This window comes from Orbicella franksi, chromosome 3 (genome assembly GCF_964199315.1).
Source record: "Orbicella franksi chromosome 3, jaOrbFran1.1, whole genome shotgun sequence".
In the NCBI taxonomy this organism is placed as follows: Eukaryota; Metazoa; Cnidaria; class Anthozoa; order Scleractinia; family Merulinidae; genus Orbicella; species Orbicella franksi.
In genome coordinates this window covers 26,261,869-26,286,680 of record NC_138147.1, presented here as the reverse complement: position 1 = coordinate 26,286,680, position 24,812 = coordinate 26,261,869, and the positions used below count along the sequence as shown (strand labels likewise).

General features: G+C 38.8%; 1 protein-coding gene across 1 annotated transcript; it reads left to right on the top strand.

Moving 5' to 3' along the window:
* The first annotated feature begins 21 nt into the window (after positions 1-21).
* LOC145482780 (ephrin type-A receptor 4-like) lies at positions 22-24,769 on the top strand. Its single transcript, XM_081461408.1, has 18 exons — positions 22-574; positions 3,127-3,203; positions 5,752-6,409; positions 9,456-9,599; positions 12,767-13,105; positions 13,670-13,702; positions 14,462-14,561; positions 15,143-15,195; positions 15,715-15,846; positions 16,296-16,375; positions 16,946-17,051; positions 17,161-17,222; positions 18,022-18,120; positions 18,501-18,602; positions 19,643-19,792; positions 20,336-20,380; positions 20,870-21,018; positions 21,893-24,769. The coding sequence occupies exons 1-18, from the start codon at positions 505-507 to the stop codon at positions 22,134-22,136; spliced, it is 2,643 nt and encodes an 880-aa protein (XP_081317534.1). The 5' UTR covers positions 22-504; the 3' UTR covers positions 22,137-24,769.
* Positions 24,770-24,812: the final 43 nt, after the last annotated feature.

Below are 24,812 nucleotides of genomic sequence, written 5' to 3'. Positions count from 1 at the left end.
CAGCTGATCCGGTACTAGGTATCATCAAAATAATTGTATATTTATCACGAGATGAGGTCATAATGAAACCATACTGAAAGAAGAAAATGAATTCATCGTGCGTCACGCTATGAGTCCGGTCGCGGTCAAGCAGTAGCCTGATCAAACTGGGCCAGTTTTGGACCGATCCCTTTCATCTGTGTACTTATGCTCGTGTAATAGTCGTATATTGAAGTCTCCAATAAAACTAGCCGGCGAAAAATCCCAAATACTTGGTGCATTTTTTAAACCCCCATTGCATACGTGACTGAACCAGCTCCACTTTGTCACAACTGGGCGCGGTCGCAAAGGTCGAAACCTCCTTTGAGTACCAAACCGCTGGTCTTCCGTTCTTGCGCACTTGGTAATCTTTGACGTCTGAAAGAACTCATAAGACACACAGAGAGAGCGAGGGATCGGAAGTGCATAACACAACGATATTTATATGTTGGGAAAGACGGGCTTTTCCTGCATCGTTTCTTCATCATGAAGGTTTACGAATTGAAGCTTTTCCTATGGTTAATCACTGCTTTGTACGAAGTCTTTGGAGACACAGGTAAAGTATGATAATTTTCGGTCGTGAAAAGGTTCGATATGGGGGTTGATATTTTCTGATATTTTACTTTCGTGTTGGCTGATCGGTATTCAAATCTCTTAATGCGATGTGCAATCGATTGTCAGATGCGGTCCAGTGAAGATTTGTTCGTTTTTATTTTCTCTAAATCTCAAATCAGGCTTTGTGTCTTGGTGAATTTGAAATCATCGAATTCCTGAAAAGTTTACATCGTGCCTGATTTCAAAGATTTGAAAGAAAGTGTCCAGCTGCGAGGTATATGATCAAAGCGTCAAGATGTAGATGATTTCCTCATTTCTAACTATGTTTATTTTAGAATGAGTGGATTATTTCTTTTATCGCAGCGATACACTTGATCAAGTTTGTTCATGTATGTTCAAGTCTGTCAAGTCAAACGTACGTTGGGTGTTTGCTCAAAACTCAGAGGACGCTATTGAAAAATTTAAGTCTTAGATATAAGTTTAGTAAACTGCGATCTCTCTTCTTAAAGGAAGTTTTGATCATAAAGTTTCATTGCCTTTGAATGTTATCATGAATATACATTTATATATTGTATTGTACTGTACTGTTTTTTAATTTTTTATTTTATAATTCTTATTTTATTATTGTCATTATTTTAATTATTGTTGTCCATGAATGTGAGCCGATGCACCTGATTGCCATATGTTTGATAACGATTCTTGCCAGAAAATTGAATCTTTTAATCTGAGTTATTCTCTTACTGTAATCATCCTTTTCATACTAACTGATCTTTTGAATGACTAGAATTCTATTAAGATTGCATGAAGAATTCACTTCAATCAATCATTCTGGCCAGGAGATTAGACCCTTCCACAGTTTCTGACGCCATCTTGTTTGGGGGCAAATTTGCCAAAAATTGTGGTAAATGTATGGGGCAAAAGGTGTATCTAATGTCTGATAACTCAGGGAAAATTGGAGTACTGAAGTATCTATCAGTTAAAAACTAAAGATACTAGGCGAAAGAATGTATTTATCGTGTTTGAGGGAAATAGCCTTGTTAGATAAGCCACATTTAAGGTTTTCATTTTTCTAATGCCTGTAAAACCGTCAAGTCAACATTTGCGGGAAAATTTAGAGACATTTGTATGAAAAATTAAAAGTGCAATTCCTCACCTCACAGCGAATCCATATTCTTCGCGATCGTTCATGACACTACCACAAAATGTGTAAATTAACACATAGCCTAAATAGTGGTGCTGATGCAGCTTGTTTACAGTAGTTTCGACATGACATTTGAGATGACGCATTGCGCGTGATAAAATTATTTCTCAGAAATGGAATAGAAATAAAAAGCGTAGTATTGTGTGGTAGTATAATATAATGATATTTGTTCCATATTTGGCCACAAATTTCCAGTTAAAATATTTTTCATTTAGCAGAAATGCCCGGTCAGAGTGTCCGACCAGGCTAAGTTTTCACTTGTCAAAACCTCAAATTTACCGGACAATTGTCCAGTGACTGACTTTTATTTGCAGGCTAATTTGTATGTCTCAGCTGGCTGCCTCACTGCTCAGGACTCTGGCCTATCCTGATTGGGGATTGGGCACTTGGCTAATCACTCAGTCCCAGAAAAAAAAGAAATTGTTTTATAGAAATTGGAAGTCATGTAAAATTGAATGGCCAGTTATTTGAAGGGAAATAATGCAATGTTTCATACTATCTTGAAAAATGTCGTTTATTTATAATAGTCATCTTGAAAAGTCATTGACATAAGAAATTTAATTAGTAAACTTCAAGGACCAAAATTAAGGTCCTCTGTAAGTACATGTATATGATTTCTTAATTAGGTCTTGAAAAGTCCTTGAAGTTTACTGATTAAATTTGTTGTACAGTGTACCACATTATATCACTTTTCTGAGAAATCAAATGATTATGCTAAGGAAAATTGGGTGATAATGATGGAACATTTCTCTGTAGAGCTACATTTCAAATCAGTGTGAGTCATCCCTGTACCTCAGACATTAAAGTACAAATGTAATAGCCAGTAACTGTGGTCATTTTACAAATGTTGATCATTATAGATACTAATTTAACATTGGCAGGGGGGAAAATGGGACAAAGAATGTCAATTTATTGATCATGAATAAAGCTTAGTCCTTGAAAATTATTTTTTGTCTTTTAAAAGTCCTTGAATTTTGTCTGTCTGAAGTGTGCGAACCAATAAATACATGTAATTGTATCTTATGCACCAGCTGGAGGAGACAAAATAAAGCATACATGTAAATAAACTGATCAAAATCAAGACTTGTACAAGTACAGTTGATTATTGTTATGGTGATAGGACTAAGCAGAGCCCAATTCAGTCTGTAATCTAATACTTTAAGTGATTAACAAAATTGGACAATCACATACAGTAGTGGGAGTTCTATTTGTTAATCCTGAACATATTTTGCAATTAGTTTCTGCCTGACAAATGTTATTGGTTATGTGTACGTTTTGGTGGGGTATAAATAAACATGCAAAGTGTTTCTAGGCAATTATCTGCTTTTAATATTGCCACTTTTCCTCTTCAGAAATTCTTGTCAATGAGCCTCGATCTGGTTCTGGACTGTGGAACTGGAATATCAAAACAGACACACAAGGTGCAGGGGTGAGTGGTATATATCTGTCGTGATATAAAAAAAGAATGTGAAGTGTGACGTAGTGCAGAGGAGACCAATAACAGTCCTTATGAGCTAAATGAGTCTATGACGAGGGGGACATGGGGATTTGCTGTGTTGTGGTGTTGATGTTTTTTTAATGTGGTGATGCCATGAATAAAATCTCAACTTGCAACGTTGCAGTGTTGATGTTTTCTTAATGCGGTGATAAATAAATAATAAAAATAAAATAAATATATACATTTATATAGCACCATTTTCCACTAATTGTCCATGGCGCTTTACAATACTTTAAAATTAAAATCCTAATTCTTTAAAAACCTAAAATCCTAAAATCCTAAATCCTGTGATGCGGTGAATAAAATCTCAACTGGCCGTGTTTTGGTGATCTCAAACCCTACAGTGTGCGATATTTGTGTTTTTCACGCTGCAGTGTTTGGTGAAATGAAATTGTTTGCAGTGCTGGTTTTTTTTTATTTACCTTTCTCAAAACCTAAATTTGACCTAAATTCAGTATGCTAATCCATGCTAATTTGTGACAAACACGTACCATTGAGGTTAATGATTTGTAACAAAATACAGACCATAACTTTCTAGTCAATTTTCAATACTGTAAATCTTTGAATAAGTGCCCGGGGCACTTATTTCAAATTTAGGAGGAGAGGAGGGGCGCTTATTCGAGGGGGCGCTTATTTAATTTTTCCCAATTCGTGGCCTGACATGATCATTTTTGTAATACATCATCTGCATGTAAACAACAACATAAGCTGTTTTTTGACATAAAAAGCTGATCCTAAAGTTGCGCCACCGTTAGTACTTGTAATTTTTTTCCAAACTTAACGTGTTCACAAACTGAAACAATGTACTAATCTAATACTACACGACGAAAACTATACATCCTTTGTTGTCTCATTATTCGTCCACAAAGTGGGGGGAGGGGAGAGGAGCGCTTATTCGAGGAGGGACGCTTATTTTAAATTTTGGCCAACTGGAGGAGTGCTTAATCGAAGGGAGCACTTATTCGAGGAAGGGTGTGCTAATTCGAGGATTTACGTTATGCTTCAGCTGCCAATCCCAAGCTGTTTTCATTTATACGTAACTTGACAAAATGTCAATGCGGCAGGGAAGAAAGTAAGGCTTTCTAAGCTAAGGAAGCTTTGTAAATTACACATGTTTACTTTTTTTTTTTTCCTTTTGGTATTCAGCTTCATCTATTGGTCATTCCGATAGTGGTCTATACCCGCTCCAAAGTCCTGCAACTTTCTTGACCTTCTATTTTTTCAAACAATTATTGATATTGAACGTAAATGCAGCTAGCTCTGGAAAGAAATACTTTTAGTCAAGATAGGGCTTCATTCAGTGGGTTTATAGACCAAGAAAAGTGAGCAAAGTAAAAGAAGAGAGGGAACTGGGGTAAAGGCCATCTCTTGAGGCTCCTCTCTTTTTCTTCGTCCACTTCCTAGCTTCACGCAAGGTTTCTTCACAAGAGTGAGAAAACTGATTTACAGGCATCAGCAGTATTGACATATGCACAATGAAAAGCGTTGCAATGTGTTTATTTTGTGGAAAGTTGTTGAGGTACATGTATAAAAGTATTATTTTAAGTGTAGGTGAACAAATCATGATGCTAAAAATATGTGTTGTGGTGATGGTGTTTTGTTGACTTTTCTTGCAGAGATGCGGTCTTCGTTAATTTTTTTTTTTGCGGTGTTGCGGTGTTCAGAACCCCCCATGTCCCCCTCTATGAGTTTATGAGGGAAAATTTGTGATTGAGTGAAATAATTATTGAGTCAGTTTCAAGTATTGTAATATATTATGTTCCCATTGAGGAATATTGTGAGCTTAAAATTAAAAAAAAAAAAAAATAAATAATAATAATAATAATAATAATAATAGTAGCGACATCTTTTGGAGCGAATCATTTGAAGGTGGATTTTGACGCGGCGCAAACTTAAATGGTTACTCTTAGCAGCTTCGACAGCACGGTTTTTCTTAAATAGATGTTTTGATTTTTGAAAGAAGCAGAGAAATAGACCGAGAAAAAAAATCGACCGACCTCGTATTGAACTGGTGTCATGACAAAACAAACGTGAATCCGGCCCGTTCAGCGCCTGATTCGCTTGCGCTAACGAAGCAACAGTAAGAGAATTGTGTAATTAAATGAACAATAAAACCAGTGACAAATACCTCACTTCAGTGACTTCATCGTTTAGCAAAAACAAAAAGTTTCTTTTGTTTTTTACTCAACAAAAGATCGCCAAAAGATACCCTTGGAAAACTGAGTTTTTTGCATACAATTGCAAATCAACAAAACAATTACGCTTTTCTTGTCAAAACAAGTCAGTCTGCCAAGAATTAGGTCGATCTTGCAAAAAATAAAAATTTTTCTTGTTAGAAGTGTTTGATTTGGGTCAACGGGTCATATCTGTTTTCAGAATTGTAGCTCAAACAATTTAATTATAATTAAAACACAAGCCCTCTGTACTAATTTCATTGGTAATATTTTTTCTCTCTTCTGTTTTTTTATTATTTTTATAGTGGATCCACCCTTCAACTGTAAACCAGAGGTACAAAGTTTGCGATGTTAGTGAACTGATAACGAGGGAACCAAAGAATTGGTTACGAACAGACTTTATTGACGTCAAGAATGCTAAACGGCTGGATATTGAAATACATTACATCCTCCTAAACTGCCCTAAAGTGGAATCTAGTCAATTCTGCAAAACATACTTAACTCTTTATTCCTATCATGCAAATACCAAAGAACCTCTTCCTGACCCCACTAAAGGGATGTTTCAGAGAGAAGCAGTCATAACGCCGAAAAGTTTGCCTCCTCAGGGAAAATATAAAACAGACGTATTTTATGGTTCTGTGGTTACCAGAGCTCGGGGTATATATCTGGCATTCTTAGACCAAGGAGTCTGCATAACATTGACAAAAGTTGTCATTAGCTACAGATACTGCCCTGAGATAGGTAGTACTTTAGTGGAATTCCCAAAGACAGTTGCCCCAGCAAATGACTCGGATCTAACGGAACAAGAAGGAAAATGTACTGATGTTAATTCAGTAAATAAAGTCAAGTTAGTGAGTGTGTGTCTCAGTGATGGAAAATGGAACAATACAGACAATCTGATGTGTCTATGCAATGCAGGTTACGAGCTCATTAATGGATCTGGGGCTGCTCTGGAATGCAAAGGTTTGGCATGACTAATTTAGTAAAAGTCTGCATATGAGCCAAGTGGCCCACCATGCCAGAGCTTATCCTGGTTTCCATAGCATGAAGCGACTGGGGATATTTCTACTCCCCCCTGGATTGGATGCTAGTCCATTGCAGGGTTACCCCCAGCATTAAGTTCGCCAGTACCCATTATTTTATATACGTGAGTGGAGAGAGGCACTGTGAGAGTAAAGTGTCTTGACCAAGAACACAACACAATGTCCCCGGCCAGGGCTCAAACCCGAACCGCTTGATCCAGAGCCGAGCACACTAACCGTGAGGCCACTGCACCTCCACATGACTAATTAGTACTATGTAGTAAACTAAGTATTTAAGTGTTGAGGTTCAGCACATTAACAAGTTGTGGTGTGTGTTTACTATTTTTTACCAAAACAATTCAGACACAAATTGTAAAGCACTGTGTTGATCTGAAAGTCAAATATTGTGGTGGCTATGCTATGTGCTATGCCTCTAATAAGGGCCCATTATTTACCTCCCAAATTTAAATATCCACCCTGGTTACCAAAATGATTAAACTATATAATTAAAATATTATATAAATTAATTTTTTATATCTTTGGAGCTACTAATGTGTCAGTGGTGGCCCGCTGGCCTCGTGGTTAGTGTGCTTACCTTCAGATCAAGCAGTCTGGGTTCAAATCCTGGCTGTGAACAATGTCTTGTGTTCTCTTGTAAAATACTTTTCTCTTAAACTACTTCTCTCCACACAGGTGCGTATACTGGGGAGTACATGTAACCCTGTGATGGACTAGCATCCTTAATCCCAGTGCGGGGAAGGGGCGTGGGGGGGGGGGGGGGGAGGATGGGGAAGTAGATGGAATACTCCTACATGTAGTTGCATTGTGCTACTGAAACTGGAGATCAGTGTCGACCTAATGGGCCACCTAACTCATATGCAGGCTTTACCTACTAATTGTATAATTTAATTAATTTATTAGATGCATGTACAATCTACAGTTGATTGACAGCCTTTACTATGGGCGTGTACCATTCGACCAAAATGTTTGGAAATTTTGGTTCAAAATCAGATAGAATGTTCAGGAAGTTTCCAGAAACTTACCTGTAAATTTTGGTCAACTTCTGGTGATCCTTTTTTTTTTTTTGGAAATTTGGAAATTCCGGAAATTTCCTGTTCTATTTGGCATTTCTACCCTGTATGAGTCGGACCTAGTTCCTCCAGCTGTGGATATTGCCTCCACCAAAGCTACAAGACTTTGGCAGCCAGTCAACACTACACTGGTGCAATACGATCTGTCACAGTTTGAAATGTTAGGGAAAAAAAATGTTAGGATCAGCTTTTCTGGAAAATTGTGGACTGGTTCCGAATTTCCTGTGGGTATTTGCCCAGTTTGTGTAATCTCCTGTGAGAAAAGTTCACAAGTTTCCCATCACACGAAAATAATTCCTGAGTCGGTCGGGTAAATATCTCGGAAGAGTTTACTTAAAATAATCATGAATGCATGTTAAATTTCTTTGCATGAAGCAGCTTACTGCACTTAAGACTCTCACTTCATCATTATCCTTCAAAATTTTGTGGAGTTAATATTGGCAGGAAACGTGCCCAAGTGGGAACAGAACGAGATCGGTCTGGTCTGGTAGAAAATACCATTGTATTTGGCATACAAACATTTTGGTAGTTCAAACCGGAAGTTTTTGTTGAATGGAACACGCCCTATGTTTGCTGTTTTAATCACGTACAAGTTTATGGAAATGCTCCTGACCATAACCTAAATTGACTGCTTTATAAGTTCTGTAAACATTCACGACCTATCCCCCATGCATCCCACCCCTGGGTGTCAGTCCCCTTTGTTTTTTTTTCTTCACCACTGGTCCCCATTATAGCCTGCGTGGCAGGCATCCAAAGGGGAGGGAAAGGGGAAAAAACAAGTGTGCAAGGCACATGATGGTGGATGACGCCTGCAAGGACGCTATCGTTTTCTTCATTCTGCCCCCTAATTAACTATGCAAAACCCACTCAACTGTGGAATGTCTGGCTGTCAAAATTATCCAATCAGAATCACACCCTTCTTTCGCAGCAAAGTCTGTAGGTGCCAGCGGGTTCTTGTACCTCTTGTTCTATTTTTTGGGCGAGAAAATGAAATAATTTGAAGACCTGTGGAGGATGGAACAAGCGAAAAGAGATCCTCTTTTGCAAACAATTGTTTAATCGCCTTCTGTTGCACTGCTTTTAGCGCGAATGTTATGCCATTTTCTTCCAAAGATCGTAGCAGTTCCTCTAGAACTAGTTCGAAATGATCCCTTGATTTATGTGCCATGTTGAATCTGAATGTCAGGCCCCTGTCCTCTAGAATGACAGGTGGCTGACCAATAAGAACGATGGATTAAGTAATTCATTTAAATCTGACCAATCAGGATTTTTACGTCCATCTGGTGGATGTAAAAAAAGAAGGCAACAATAGTGTCCTTGCAGGCCATCCCTCTTGAAGTGTGCATGATCCTCCTGGGCTCATTTTGACCCTTTCCTCCCCTTGTATGGCCTGCCACACAGGCTATCCCCATTGTTATTAATTAATATTTTATTTTATTTTTCAGACAGATATGCATTGTATTAAATTTTAATTAATTTTCCATGGGTTTCTTTCTTAATAATATACATGAAAAAATTACTCAATTCTGATTGACTGAGAGTAGTGCAGTTCAAGTGTAACACCAGTGCAAAAAGTGTAACACCAGTGAGTGCAAATTACACGTCATAATTCTGAGTTATGTTTGGCTGAGAGACAAAAGGAAATTATCTAAGCCAATGGCGTCACATGTTCATATTATTAATAAGTAATCATACGGTTTTTCTCGTTCAATTTGGAATTAATTTGCACTTGTGAGTTTTTCAAAAAGCTGAAATTGCACTCGCCGAAGTGGCTCGTGCAATTTCAGTGTTTTGAAAAACTCACTCCTGCAAATTAATTCCAAATTGAACTCGAAACCGTATGATTACATACCGGTATACAAATTCCTTCTTTATTTTTTTGCGTTCATTATGTAGAATGTCCAAGTGGAACATTCAAGAGTACCATCAGCAACACAAAATGTGTTCAATGTCCTCTGAGGTCAGTTTCTAATGCTGAGAGAACGGCATGCACTTGTGAAGAAGGATTCTACCAATCACCTGATGTAGAGGATTGCAAAGGTACATTTCAGTCATACAGCATTTGATCATGTTGAATGCCCTTAATTTTTCCTCCTTGGATTCAAGGACATCAGGATGGGTAAGGATTAATGTTACCTTTGAGTTTTCCAAAGGAACAGAAGAAATCTATGTACAGTATGTGTAGCATTGTGAAATACATATTAGCTTACATGCACTGTTAGTAGAGTTTGTATACTCATCTCTCTCTAAACTTCAATTTAGTAAATGCACAAGTTTAAAGTTCAATACTAATTTAAATACAGTAAATCACACAAATTATACAAAAGAAATCTCATGCTCATAACTCAGAAAAAGTTGGCAGGTATACATAAATTTGTGCAGCTCTGATAAAATTGGTACCTGTGTCCCGTTTCACCTAGATGCACTGATCATGTAGATAGGTAGCCCAAGCATGGATCAAATTTGACATACCTACTACAAGCCTGCAAATAATTTTTGTCATTAGGCAGGTCATTTGTCCGGCCAGGGACAAGTTTTGACCTGAAAAGAGGCCAGTTTGTTAGGACAAAATTATATGTTTTTCCATCACATGTTTACACCAATGTGTAATAAAATGAAAATGTTCCATATTCGTGCCCAAACCTCAAGGTACATAGTTTTTGCATTGGATCAGAAATGCGCTGTCACAATATCCAACCTCAATTTTTAGCAGACAATTTTCTGATGGCCGACTGTTATTTGCACCCTTGTACTAGGTTTTATCCAAGCAATTTAAAAAACTCTGTCTTAACCCTTGGACGTGCAAGGAGTTGGGGTTGGGGGATGGGTGCCACCACCCCTATAAGGTTTTTTCAAAGTTTTGAAAAGACAATTTACTCTAGGGGGCTGAAACTTCAGTAGCTGTTCATTGATCCTCCACAGAAAATTTGATGCATCAGTTGTGTCCATCAGTTTTCATGTTGCCATGGCAACTTCAAATTTCGTGTAGGTCTGGCCAAGAATCAACTTTTTTGGTTTAATTTTGTTAGTTTTTATTCCAGTTTTCCTCATACAATTGTAGAAATTCACAAATATTCAATTTGTGTATTTCATAAGCATTCTATGAAATCCAAGATGGAGGGTTATTTGACATCATAACCATCAAAAATGGTATCATCTTGTAGAGCAAGCTCAGGGCTATCTACTCAATGAAAATTTATTTCACTGTGCCTTAACAGAACAAAACCGCAGGGGAGGTATGCTCCAGCAGCCCAAAGGGCTGTCACATGGAGCATCATAAGAATAGGAACAGAACTGCATGCACGCAACTCTTTTTTCATGGGCAATGTGGCTAGCGGCAGGGATTATGGCAGGGATTACAGGTACATGCACCCTACGACAATGACGTCTTGCCACATGGCCGCCATACTCCTGACCAAGTCATGCATCCTTGGTTTACAGTATACATCTTTGGTATTGGACATTGGATGTTATGTCAATTGACACTTGTCAAAAACAAGGTATCTGCTGACCAGTGTCACATGGCTGCATTGTGGGCTCAGGTTTAGAGCTCATCAAGGTCACTTTTTTTGTTGACTGTTGATTAGATACTGGTTTTCGATTGGATCGTAGGCTCAAACCAGGCTAAGTTATTGTAATCAGGAGTTCCACATTTTGGCATGGCTAAATCTATTTATTTTTTGTCTCCAACTTCTCAACAGTCCAGAATCCTAAATCCTTGAATCTGATTGGCTAATCATACATACTCAATTGGTCTGGATTTTCTCATCCGAACCCCGAGTACAGAATGCCACAAAATGTCCAACTTTGCACCCTTTTAAGCATTTTTTTATGCGGTAAAACAATATAAAATGTAAAAAAATTCAATACAGAGTCAAACAATTATTATGAATTCTGAGCAAGCAGTGTAAGCAGTGTAAAGCCAGAGTGATTGGAAATTATTCCAATGTACATATACATTCACAGCCCACACAAATCGTTATGCAGTGGATAGCTTTATCCGCCTTTCAAACAACCCAAACAAATTCTCCCAAAAGTTAATTCTCTCATGTTTACATCGCCCTTGGACATAAGCTATCGGGAAAATATTAAATAAATATGTAATCATAATGATATTATGATTGGTTATAAATTAATTAAAATTGTTTAATTGCGTTTGACGAAGTGGAACGCAAACCTAATTTTGACCTGTGGCTTTCCAGAGTTGGTTACCCTGTGCACAGTTATATGCCGAGAAAAACACATTCCTGTAAGGACACAAAATGGCCACCCCGCTTGATTTTTACAGGGGCATGTCACGGGTAGTAAACTGGTACCGTTTAATGCTAAGACGTGTGATAAGACACGTGGTGAATATGTTAGTATGTGAGCAGGCCATTTGAGCTCTTCTTTTTCGATGAATCTTTCTTTGACTTCTTTCCATTCAGTTGCTGTATGCTTCGCTGTTATGTGCTTTCAGTGTTAGATTTTGGCAAATTTTTAACACCTCGACGGTAGCATTTATCGAAATCTGAGGGAATTGTCCTTGTTTATTAACATAACTTCGCTTTGGGATGATAACCATGGGAACAACTACATTTTGATTGCATTTGTTGATTAGTTCCAGTTGCGACAGATAGCTCGGTCTTTATCCGGTTGAAATTTTATTGTTAGGAATTGTGGAAAAGTACTCTGAAGGCAAGATCCATAAGACTACTTTATTCATCAGGGGAAATACTTGAATTAGTCGCATGGAGTTTGTTTACGATAAACGACCACGTGAAACAAGCATGCGATAGCAAATGCTAGCTTAGAATAATGTACGTAATTTAAATATTCTATGAAACTTGAGAGTCTACAGAAACTGGCGGCGTCACGCAACGTATCAACAAATTGTGACCTCTTCACTAGCATGGACTTTGACACTATCTATATCTGACTGTAAAACCTCGGTTGCTGCTGAAAAACGTTAATTTTAGTAATAGACAAAGGTTGAATGTCAGCTAGTGAAATCATTTATTTACGGTATATATATATTAAAGAGAGAGCATCGAATGCACTCTCATAATCTCTGATTACTACTAGTATTAATAATAATTTTAATATCTAACAGACTGTTTGAGCCAACATTTTCAAGTAGAGTTTGCTATTGTTACATTGTAAGTGGTAAGAATCTAGACGTTTATTGCCCTTAGAAGTTATAAGAACATCACAATAATCTTTTCCAGCTCTCCCACAAGCTCCAGTCAAGGCTAACTTTACCAAGGTCCTTGCAACACGTGTTGTCATCAGCTGGCACCGCTCACCAGACGATAATGGAAAGATAACATATGCCCTGGACTGCTTCAGGTGCAAGTCTGAAGAGGATAAGAACTGTAAGGAGGCATGTGGTCAACAAGTGCAATATTTACCAGGAAAGGAGAACTTAACTGGCATGAATGTAACAGTTCATGGTTTATCACCATCCAGCTTCTTTTTGTTCAGAGTTTATTCTGTGAGTGAATTAAATCAACTGGAAAACAACAAGGATAACTGGAATTATGCTGAGGTGTATGTGAAAACAAAAGGTATTGTTTAGTCAGTCAGTTGCATTTTATGCAATGTACACTTTTGTACATGTATATCTTGTAGTATTGAAAGTGTTGTTTTCTATGATGATACAGAGTTGGTTGATAGTTTTCCAGCTATGCTCAATTTTTGCCGCTTGTTATAGTGTCTCATTTTTTTTTTAAAAAATAGGGGTTTCGACAACCCCCCTCCCCCGCCCAATCCCCACTTTGTCTGCCCCAGAGTTTGAATGATTGGGATAATCTACATTGATCCTTAATGGGAGACTACATGTAATCATCTGTAGGTTGCCCACCCCTACCCGTCTCTCTCCCCCCCCCCTCCCCCCCTCCCCCTCAGGATCCAGGATTTGTTGGATTGCTCTAACAGTTTGCCGGTGCCCTGGCAGGCACTGTGAAAGTAACGAATGAAAAGAAGAAAGTAACACAATGATGAGACCTATGTATCACCCTTGTGGTGACATTATTGCCTTTTACTCTCTCACTCAATATGAAGGTAGTTAAACTAACTTTACATTTGGAATAAATGAGGTGGTTATTGCTTCTTACTTTTTGCCTTCCTAGAGAGCAAACACAACCCAACTGAAGGAATGACTGGTAAGATGCATCTGTAGAGCTTAACACGCTGTATTATCTATGAAATGTGGTTGTTGTTATTGTTGTTGTCATCTTACTTTCTGTATGTAACTAATACGTAAATTTGCAATTGGTTTGAAATTTTCATTGAAACCTGAGCTTACTGTAGTTAGTTTTTCCTTTTCTTTGTCTCACGAAAGAGAAATACTAATAGTAGCAATAAAACTGATTTTAAAAATCTGGAACCAAAACAAAAATCAAATAAGAGCACAATGGTGTAAGATGATGTAAGGTGGAGAAAATGTCTTTGACTGGGATACATTCATTTGTAGCTATATGTAACTCAATCTTTTTTTGGACTGCTACTGCTTGGTCATCTCTGCAGTGCAGTGTTCTAACGTCTGACTTCAAAGCTAATCCACATCAAAGACCTAGTCTGCCTACATACCGTCTATTTTTTTCCTTGAGTTTGTCGAGATCTCAAGCAAAATTATTGACCACAGTGGATTTGAGGATTTGGGGAAAGACAAAAATAGAGTTTTATAAAGTATTTTTTATTTTTTATTTATATATTTAATTTTTATTTATCTATTTATTTATATATTTAATTTTTATTTATCTATTTATTTATTTATTTATTTATTTAATTTATTTATTTATTTATTTATTTTTTGCACCTGCCCTTTTCAAGTGCATGTTATTGAAAAGCACGGATTTTCCATTACAGTTCTTTAGGTAGATTAAATCATGATCCACTTTAATATATTTTTTCTGCTCCAGGTGGCTTGAATAAGACGATGAAGATGGCTTTGTATATCGGGGCGCCCATTGTGGGTGTCCTTCTTTTACTGGGCATTCTCTTCGCCTTGTGCTTCTGTAGGTAAGTGAACTACTAAGTACTCGGCAGAATTTACCAGCCTGGCAACCTACTAGATTTGAGTACGAGTACAAAATCGAGTTCGAGGACGACTTTTCAATTCTAGTTTGAAGACTCCGCATTACCACGTTATTTATACCCATGGTCACCCTTGTCCGCTCATCCGATGAGCTACATGCACCCTCTCTGCCTAAAATCCAACACGAAGAGCGAGGGCTCTGGAGACGTCACTGGTTTGAAATTCGAAAATCGTACTTGTAGTAAATTTTCCTAGTCGTATTGTTACAGTCCTCCCCTGCAAATATTTGCCTCTTCAATCTAGCTAAGCTTGTGTTCAAGTTATGGTGGTACCCAAATTATTGTAAGGGGAAAAAAGAACCCGTTGCGAATAGCCTCGAACGCATTCAATATTTGGCTGGTCACGCAACGCTAGCTCCTCTCCAAAAATACATGTAGCAATTTTGTCTAGGGAGGAACGTTGCGTGACTGGAGGTAGGTAACGGCTGCGTTTTGGGGGCAACTTGAAAACCGTGAAGGAAATTAACATGTTGGGTGAAGATATCTCCATGATTTGTTCTTTGTAGGAGCAGAAACAAGGAAGGTTACCAGCCTCCGGTAGAGTTAAAGGATGGACAAGGTAGACATAAAACTAGATTGCAAACACAGACATGTCCAGTTTTGTGGCAGTTGTATCTTCAAAGCCTCTCAGTTTGGCTTTTACAACCATCTAAGTTAAACAGGAAAATGAGAAAAAAAGAGAGGAAAGGGAAAAAGAGAAGGAGAAAAGAAAAAAATAAACAAATAAAGACTCCAGTAAAGTATCTACTACCAGTAGCGTTTACACTGTAGTTCTGGAAATTAGCCTTGATGTTCCTTTCTATCATTAACCTCAGGGAGGAAATTGGTAACCACACGAAGCAAAGAAAACTGAGCACTGACTCTTCTCTTGAATTCCGTTGCTAACGCTCTTAATGGAAATTCGTGGTTTATTTCCAGCGCTACGAAACTTTACTGTAGAGTTGTATTTTATTGTTCTGGCCTCTTAGTGGGAAGTAAACAAATGCCTCTCTTTACTGGCTTTTTTTTTCCTCGCTATCCAAATCTGTAGTAAAGCATTTATTGCCTGACTGGTGAATCTCACGTTAATTTCTTGTAGTTATTTTACCGTCGCATGGTCACAGACTCTACATTGATCCTAGCAACTATGAAGACCCCGAGGAAGCCTTGCGAAGTTTTGCTAAAGAGCTGGAGAAGAAGTGGATCTCTTTAGAAAAGATCATTGGAGGAGGTACATTTAGTAACTACAGAAATGTTGATATTATAATTCGCCCGAAGAAGCATCGGTGTATCTTGTCTTCCTTCTCGTACAAGAAAGACTTCTGTTCCCACTTGTTCGAAGCTTTGATAAGGCTTTAAAATCCATCGGAAAAATTACTATCCAGTGGATAAGAGTTGACAAAACAAATTGCGCTATATACTGACTACCGATTTATACAGAGTGTACTGTTATTCTCAATTTGGCATGCTCCATCTAGTTAATCTTTGAAACAATGTTGTCGCACAGGGGAGACGATTTCACTTCGAATAACTTTTTCAAGGGATTGATTGTAGTCAACCAGTGTAGATTTGTGGCAATGTTTAAAAAAGCAATGAAGAGCTGAAGTAGGAATAGCATACAAAACAATTGCAGGTTTGTCACGGTTTTTTCATGTATTAACAACGAAACTTTGTCTTCAGGTGAATTTGGTGATGTTTACCAAGGGACGTTATCACGGCCAGACGAAGAGCCTATTCTTGTTGCTGTCAAGACTTTAAAGGTGACCTCTGTAGTGCCTTTACTTTCCTCTAGCTAAGGGATCGCTTGAGTGTAGAAGAAGTTCATTTCGTTCCTACAATTGACCTGGGATTGCTTTTTAGAATGGTTTTGAAGTTCGGTCAGCGCTCTTAATGCTGCCGCGACGTAAAGCAGGTATAAGCCTGTGACGAATCAGTGTTTCAGAGATAGTACGCAAGCTGATGCACACGAAGTGGATATTGGTACATTTCTATGTTGCAGCTGCGACTGTTTGCAAATACAGTGCACACGATTTAACATTCAAACCTGAGGTCATCCTGTGCCTGCTTCATTACCCTCTAGGCCAAAGCAGCAGAATGTTGCGGGGACGCAATTTTGTTCACGTAACAAAACTTTTCTGCAAGAACAAGAGGAAAACTGTCGCTGCAACGTGCCTCCACTTCATGTCCACCCAACATGAGCCCTAGTGTGTGCCGACCTCAAAGGAACATACAAACAAGATCTGTGTTTGCAAGTGTTGTTGTTGTCGCGGTGGTGGTGGTTAAAGTTGTTTTATTTTTATTATAACTATTGTTATTTTTTAATTTCCTAGGCTGGTGCTGCCCGGAAAAACCGTCAAGACTTCATTGCGGAAGCCTCTATAATGGGGCAGTTCTGTGACCCAAATGTCATCTTTCTGGAAGGCGTTGTTACTAAAAGTAAGTTTAACTGTAAACCACTTCAGCTGGATCTGTCGCGCGCTTGTAATTGCTCCTTGACAGTTCATCCATCATTTTTTTCTTTTCTTTTCTTTTCTTTTTGTAACAGCTTCACCCATGATGATTATTATTGAATTCATGTCAAATGGTTCCCTCGACAACTATCTCAAGGTTAGTGGTATTAGCAATTGTGTATTCGATGATCAGACAGGCTTATGAGATAGAGCGGGGCAGTGTTCCTCTTAGGTCAATTTCTGACTTCATTAATTCAAGTTGTCAGGATTGTTGGTGCGTTCTACAGCGAGTGTCAAAATGCATTGAGCTCTGATACCATGACGATGCTGGAATCCACATCTAATTATTAAATCTTTTTAGACTCTTATCTAAAGGTCCAACGAAAATCTTTCGACATACCTATTCTCGAACTCAAGTCATGCCCTCTTGGGTTTCAGTCATTGGTTATCAGCTATCTCGAACCTCTGCCATCTCGAACTATTTTTTGTTTCCCTCAAGAGGAAAGACCTTGTCCATATTATGCCGGAGGATTTTGAAAACGGAGCTTTAGTTCTACGGTTAGGCCTACTGTCCACACTAATCCGTCACGAAAACGGAGCTTTTCGAAAACGCTCTTCAAACTGGAAGAATTTGAAAACGCCTGCTTTACGTTGTGGACGGAAAACGATGACATCTCGATAATAATAAGATCTCCCTGACCGAGTTTTCCTGATCAGCCACAAATCCAAACTGACCGGTTGTTGTTGCGTTTTCAAATTCCTCCGGCGTGGTGTGACCGGGGCGAGAGATAGCAGGGTTCGACTGTAACTTCGCTTGTTTGAAGTTCCAACTGTATCCTTGAACTGAACTACGTTTTGCCGGTCCACAGGGTACCCATGAGGTTGCCATGTTGATCGGAACAGTTCCTTGTATCATAGCTTTTTGTTACACATGATTTTGAATCATTCTTTCGCAGAAATTGGACGGCAAGCTTACCATACTACAGCTGCTGGGAATGGCACGAGGTGTCTCTTCAGGCATGAAATATCTGTCTGAAATGAACTTTGTTCATCGGGTGAGGAATTCATCACCGCTATACATTTGATTAAATTCTTCAGTCGTCGTCGGACCTTCAGTGATGTCAGCCTGTCATTAGAGCGGTTTTCAATTGACTGTTGTTAAACCAAAACCATTCGTAACATCCTTCTAGTCTGTGACATCCTTACCAGCTGTCACGCGAGTGTGGAATTTTATTTTGTGCGTAACCAAGGGTGGATTAAGGCCACGGGTTTCAAACTAACAATATTCGTTATTCTTATCACACATGTGCTAGACTGTATTAGGTGAAATGAGATTTTGATCACACTCATAGTTTTAAATAGCTTTGTCCGCCCAGAGGAAGCTGCCGTCAGTCTGACTAACCGTGTTTTCTTTCATTTTTTCCTTTTCTTTCAGGATCTGGCTGCTCGTAATATATTGGTGTCAGAAAACATGGTTTGTAAAGTCGCAGATTTCGGCCTGTCCAGAGAACTAGAGGACTCTGCTTATGAAACATCGGTAAGTGAAATCCCACAGATTCAGAAAGTTTAATGACTGAGCCCTCGGATTACATGTATACACTACAACAGTTGGAAGCAATGTAACGCGTTGTCATAGCAACAAGCTAATGTTGGAGATCTGTCTGCTGACGGGTGTTCGTTTAACGGCCCGATTGGTCAATAATTAGCCAGTGAGGAGATTCACCTTTGAGTGACATGCGCAAGCGGCGAAGAGCAAAGCGATCCGGCGGGAAGGAGTGTTCCAACGTAAGCTTGCTCGTAGGCTAGCAACGACAATCGGAAATTCCTTAAGATTTGCCAAAACCGGTAATCGTTTTCCTTACGTCCTCGTTATGAATTGTATGCAAGTGCGACGTTGTTACACGAATCTGTTGCACTCTCTTGAGTTTTCACGCGAATGTTCCGAATAGCAGATTTGCACGTTGCCGTCATTTGACTGCAACTACCACAATTCCTTTCGTCTTTTCTTTATTATTTAAATTTTAAAGTCCCAGTGGGGTTTAAATAACAATTGCCCTAATTAGCTTGACAAACAGAAAGAGTGAAGGATTCTGGTAGTTGTAGTCAGATGATGCCATCATGCAAATTGCCTAATCGATGTACAGTGTATCGTGTTTATTATATTACTGAGATAATAAATTCGTTGTGATTGGTTGAGTGTAGGCCAATTTATGGTTAATTTTTAATTTGTACTGCAGTGCAAATTAATGCGCGTTTATTTACTCAGTCCTACAATAACTGAAATGCATACGAAAGCTCGAGCGATTGAGGGTTTACACTACTCGTGATATTTGAAAATTCTTTCAAATTGCATTCGCCTAAAAGCTCAAATATCACTCTCAGTGTTAGTTCCGTATTTGCACCCATATTCATTCGATTACCTATACCCCCGTGTTGTCACGCAACATTCGACGCAGTGACTGTCCCTTTTGTGACGGCAAGCAAAGGGTTTTTTTTCTCTTTTACGTTACCTCAGGCCCAATGTTCGCCACCTCATCATTCTTCTTTTTTGTTGTTGTTGTTGTTGTTTTCCTTTAGGGAGGTAAGATTCCTGTGAGATGGACGGCGCCAGAAGCGATTGATTATCGTAAATTTACTGCAGCGAGTGATGTGTGGAGCTATGGAGTGCTCTTGTGGGAGATCATGTCATTTGCTGAAAGACCTTACTGGGATTGGGGTAACTATGAGGTGAGTCCACGTGGCTTGGCTTCCGGCCTATGATTGGCTGAGTCACAAGTTGACAGCTATCCATATGTGTGACTCCCTGTTAGGCTAATGAGAACGAGATATTTGCAGTGTTATTTTTGTTTTCTTTGTTTGTGTTATGTCAAGTTTTCTTTGTTGTGGACGAGGGTGGAGCGGTGGCCTCATGGTTAGCGTGCTCGACTACGGACTGAGCGGTCCGGGTTCGAGCCCTGGCCGGGGACTTTGTGTTGTGTTCTTGGGCAAGACACTTAACTCTCACAGCGCCTCTCTCCACCCAGGTGTATAAATGGATACTGGACAAATAAGTGCTGGTGGTAACCCTACCATGGACTGGTCGTTTAATGCTACAGAAACCAGAGATAAGCTCCGGCCTGATAGGCCACTTGGCTTGTGATGCCGACTTTATCTTTTACCTTTCACTAAACAGCTTTTATGGATCATAGATCATAATTATGGTAATCATAAGTGACGGCACAGATATAAAATTGTTTACACTTCCTTCTTTGTCCTTTCTTTGCATTCAAGGTAATGGACCGAGTGAAGGGAGGATATCGTCTTCCGCCTCCGTTGGTAAGTTGTGTCTATCCTTTTAGTATTCTTATTTTGTTTCGTTTTTCGTTCACTCACGGAGCTCCGCCTTAAACGTCGCACAATGTGTGAAATAGAGATGAATTTTGGAGAGTGTGAAGTCTCAAAAATTCAGTAGCCAACCTCTACCCGTTCCTCCGTTATAATAATTGTTATGGGTAAAAACGTGCCATGAAGAATTTTGAGTGACCTCAGTTCACAAATGCAAATAGTAGCAGACGACTAGAAGGTTTCCTTTCCTTGTTTTGAACGCACCGACCTCCCCTCCTCCCCTCCTCTTAGAAAGGCTCGATACTCAGGCTATGGCACCAGCGCTAACTCTCAATTTTCGTCAGTCGCCCTCCCTCTCCCCCCCCCCCCTCCCCCCTTCTCGGCCTTTGCCTTGACCGTTGCTTCTAAGATTGAAGCAACACTCGTCAGCAGATTTTGATCTCGACAAGGTAAATCTGTTCGTTTTCTTTCCTTTTTCAGGATTGCCCAAAGGCCATTCATCAAATCATGTTGAACTGCTGGAATGTTGAGCGCAATAAGCGACCCAAGTTCGCTGAAATCGTGAAGAAGCTAGACCAGCTGATTCGCTCCCCTGACAAGCTCAATGAAGTGTCTACTACTGTTCCCAAGTAAGATAACTTCTTCAAATGAGTTCTTTAATTTTGTTGTTCTCGCTTTTCCTTTTTGTGCATTGTTAAGTGACGTAGCGGAAAAATAGTTTCAGTGCGTAGAGGGCCTACTTAACTTGTAAGCAACGTTCGTTTAAGAAGGAATAGGTAACTTGCAGAGATATTGTGAAAATATTTCTGTTGCTGTAGCTTGAGGAATCTAATGAATCTCCTTATCAGTAGATAGTGTCTCTGACTACTGCACAGACTTGGCCCAAATCGACCTTCGCTTATTCCTTCGCTTAGTCGACAAATAATGCTGTCAATGATATTTAGCTGGTAAACAGCCAGATAAAATATGACAAAATTTTGGACGTTTAATTTTCAGACTTTTCCCTGTCTCATTTCGGACACCGACTTCGGACAAAAATTTCGGACACTGCGCGTAAACATAGCTAAAGTAAATTTACGAGTTAAAAACACGAATTAGACTTAAACAACAGTTGTGAAAATGATAGTTTAACTGCTCCCTCTTGGGTTTACAGAAACACCGAAGTCAGTGAAAATGGCACAAATTTTCCCACGCTCTTGCGTATCAAAAGCAGTGTCTCTACTAAAGTTCCTTCCAGAGAGGAAACCTAGAGCTCTGGAGCAACGAGCAAGTTTTATACTGTATTGTATTTTCGGACACTTTTTTTTTGTCCGAAATTAAAATCGTTCGAATTTTTTTGCAAGTAATGTACGTCACAGTTTTTCGCATCCAAATAAAGGTGTCTTGTTCAAGGAGGATGAATTGAACGTGCGAAAAAGGATTCTTCTTTACTAAAGCTATAAGCTGGTCCCCAAACATTTCATTGCCAGTGTGTTGACACGTGTATGGCGTGACTCTTTCCAGGTCGCCCAAGATGGAATACACCGAAAAGACGACCGTACATGATTGGCTAGAGAACATCAAGATGGGACAATACAGCGACATGTTCAGCAAAGCAGGCTACACGCACCTGGACCAAGTGGCCAAGCAGGATGAACTGGATCTTAACGACATGGGAATCAAGCTCATCGGGCACAAGAACAAGATTAGGAAGAGTCTGAGAGACGTTAAGAAGACTTTGGACAAAGAACCCTTCCTTCCGGTGTAACTCTCAGCGCGGATTGATGACGAGCCAGAGATTGCGCGAGACTGGGAACAAAGGCATGCGCTTCAGCGAACTGACAGGGATTTAGATAAGTGCAGAAACAAAAGAATGGACATGGAGAAATTTACGAAACTCTTGTAGGAACGACACCGTGGATTAGTTTAAGCGTATTTGACGATTTTTAACATTGCAAATTTACTAATTTCGCCATAATACAATTATTGTTATTACAAATAACAAGTTACCCCACACAGCAGTACACTATTTCAAATGGGTGGAAATCTTGAAGGGTGGAATCCCCGAAGTACGGACAACAACAAAATTCCTTCATTTTTTATCCCAATCTACTGACGAGTCAATTATAGTTGTACGGATCCCTGTTGCTGTTGACTAGTCTCTCAAAGCAAAATGCGCTCAGGTGCTGTTAATTGACCTTTTCGTCTCTTTATTGAGAGGATATTTAAGTCGGTTTGAAATGGGGAATTGCCTGGGGTCTTGAAAATTTAGCACACATGTATCTATGGTATGCTTGTAGCAAATATCGAACATTGCGAACAATTTTATTAGTGATGTAGAACTTTAAGTTAAAATATCAGCATGGGTCTTGTTCAATTCCATATTAGCTTTATTGTCGCCATAAGGAGTACGGTTTAATCATAATTTATTACTTTGGGAAGTATGAGTTGAATTTGTAACAAGCACGCTGCGCTACACTTGTGCACAACCCTTGCGTTTGCACAAATACTTCTATTTTTTAGGGGTAAAGTTATAATTTGTTAGAGGAGGTTTAAAATGAATATAAATAAATAATTGGCAGGTCGTGTTAAATAGACCAATTTCGTATTCTCGGTACTGAACTGGAACTAGCTTGCAATGGAGGCTCATGGAGAGGAATATAAGACTCCCCGCATTAGCCTCAGTTCCAAGCTAGATCCAGTCCAACGTCGAGAATACGAATATGGTCTATTAGTTAAGGTGTCATCTGAGACGTTTCTTCCCTTTAAGGGGCTCGACATGGGTAGGTTGCAGTAGATTACAACAAAAAAATGTCGTGTACATAGTAGTTTCAAAAAATATCAGCAAGTACACAAACAAATTGTCAGTTGAAGGCAATTTTTCTTTTTCTTTTGTATTTTTCGCGGAAGCTTCAGTCGGACCAGTTAGGCGTAAACAAGCTGGATCAGGCACGAGGACTAGGATAAATTTGAAGACAGGCATTCTCGTCTCCAGTGCTCGCGCATTTTTGATCAGCGGAGACCAAACGCCCATAAGTCCATGTGGGGGTGCGTCCAACTCACCACTGGTGTCTAAGCACGCGCAAAGAAAGCAAACTCCGTTACCAGTGGTGACAAATCTTGCGGTTTTACCCAGAGGTCCGAATTCTTGCTGCTGACCAAAAGAATCAGTGTCATCAAATTAGCGCTCTTGTTTGACCGCTGACTTGTTATGCTAATTATCGCAAAAAGTATAGATAAGGAATAGTTTTGTAACCCATTTGGAACTTCGTTCGTGCACTGATATGTTTGTCGAAGTTAAAATACACTGACATGTTTGTCGAGGCTTAGTGTGAAATTATATGAATACAATTTGTTGGAATGTAGTTTACTTTAACTTGAACTTCAACTTGCTCATTAAGCAATCAATACAATATAAAGATACCTTAAGACGATGTACGGTACATAACATTATTCCCACTATTAATTTATTTTGTTCTTTGGTTACAGAGCTGTACGCCGTTCCTTTCCTACTTGACAAAGTTTTAGATTTATTTTTGACATATTTTTTTGTCACTGTCTGATGACAAAATGTAAGAGCTGATTGCCAGGGTTCCCAAATTCCATGTTCACCCTCACCGCTTCCGCCATTGTGCTCTTGCCTTTTGATTGGCCAGTTGAAACAGAAGACATCAAGTTGTGGGGAAAAAATTGCAAAAAAACCTGTCAAAAATTAGTCAAGAACTTCGTCGAGTGCAAATGGAGCATGCGCAACAGTGTTATTGAAGACAGTACTTTTATGGCTTTTTAGCCATGTTAGTCCCAAGCTTTGTTTATTTACTCTTTGTTCAGATGCAAATACATGTCTGAAAAAGTTCTTTAAAGTGTCAAGTAGTTCGTACATGTTTAAAATAAGTCTAGCGCTTCTTCAGTTTGTTGAAAACAGATTTCAGCATACTGAATGAAGAATGGCCAAGCCTACACATGTGTTTGACTCTTTCAAAAGCTTTCTAAGTCTTGTATTTACTTTTTCGTCATATTGTCTTACGTCATATGATTCCGTTGCTAGTTTCTACTACTTCTTACAGATGTCCAAATAAAAAGTATCAATTATGTAAAGTAGAAAAAATTAACATAAATATTGTATGTTTTGTAGATTTACTAGTGTTTTTCTGCGATTCAGATTTATTGTGCAAAACCTGGTTAAACTAGTTTATACTTTATCTAACTTTGTTTTCCATTATAGATACTGTACTGGAATCTCAACAGTGAATTATTGTAAATACCAAGTTCTGTGGCATCTTTAGTATTTTTTTCACATCGTATTGTTAGAAAGTTTGTTTACATTTAATTTTGTAGATTTGTTTTTTTTCAATGTACAGATAATTATATGTAATTCGTAATAAAGATGTTTTCAACTTTGCTTTGTAAAGAGTTCATGGTCACCTACTTATGGAGCTGAAAA

Coding starts and splice junctions, on each gene's coding strand:
- LOC145482780 (XM_081461408.1), top strand. CDS start 505: ATGAAGGTTTACGAATTGAAGCTTTTCCTATGGTTAATCACTGCTTTG. Junction 575..3,126: donor CGAAGTCTTTGGAGACACAG/GTAAAGTATGAT, acceptor TTTCCTCTTCAG/AAATTCTTGTCAATGAGCCT. Junction 20,381..20,869: donor ATCGTCTTCCGCCTCCGTTG/GTAAGTTGTGTC, acceptor TTCCTTTTTCAG/GATTGCCCAAAGGCCATTCA.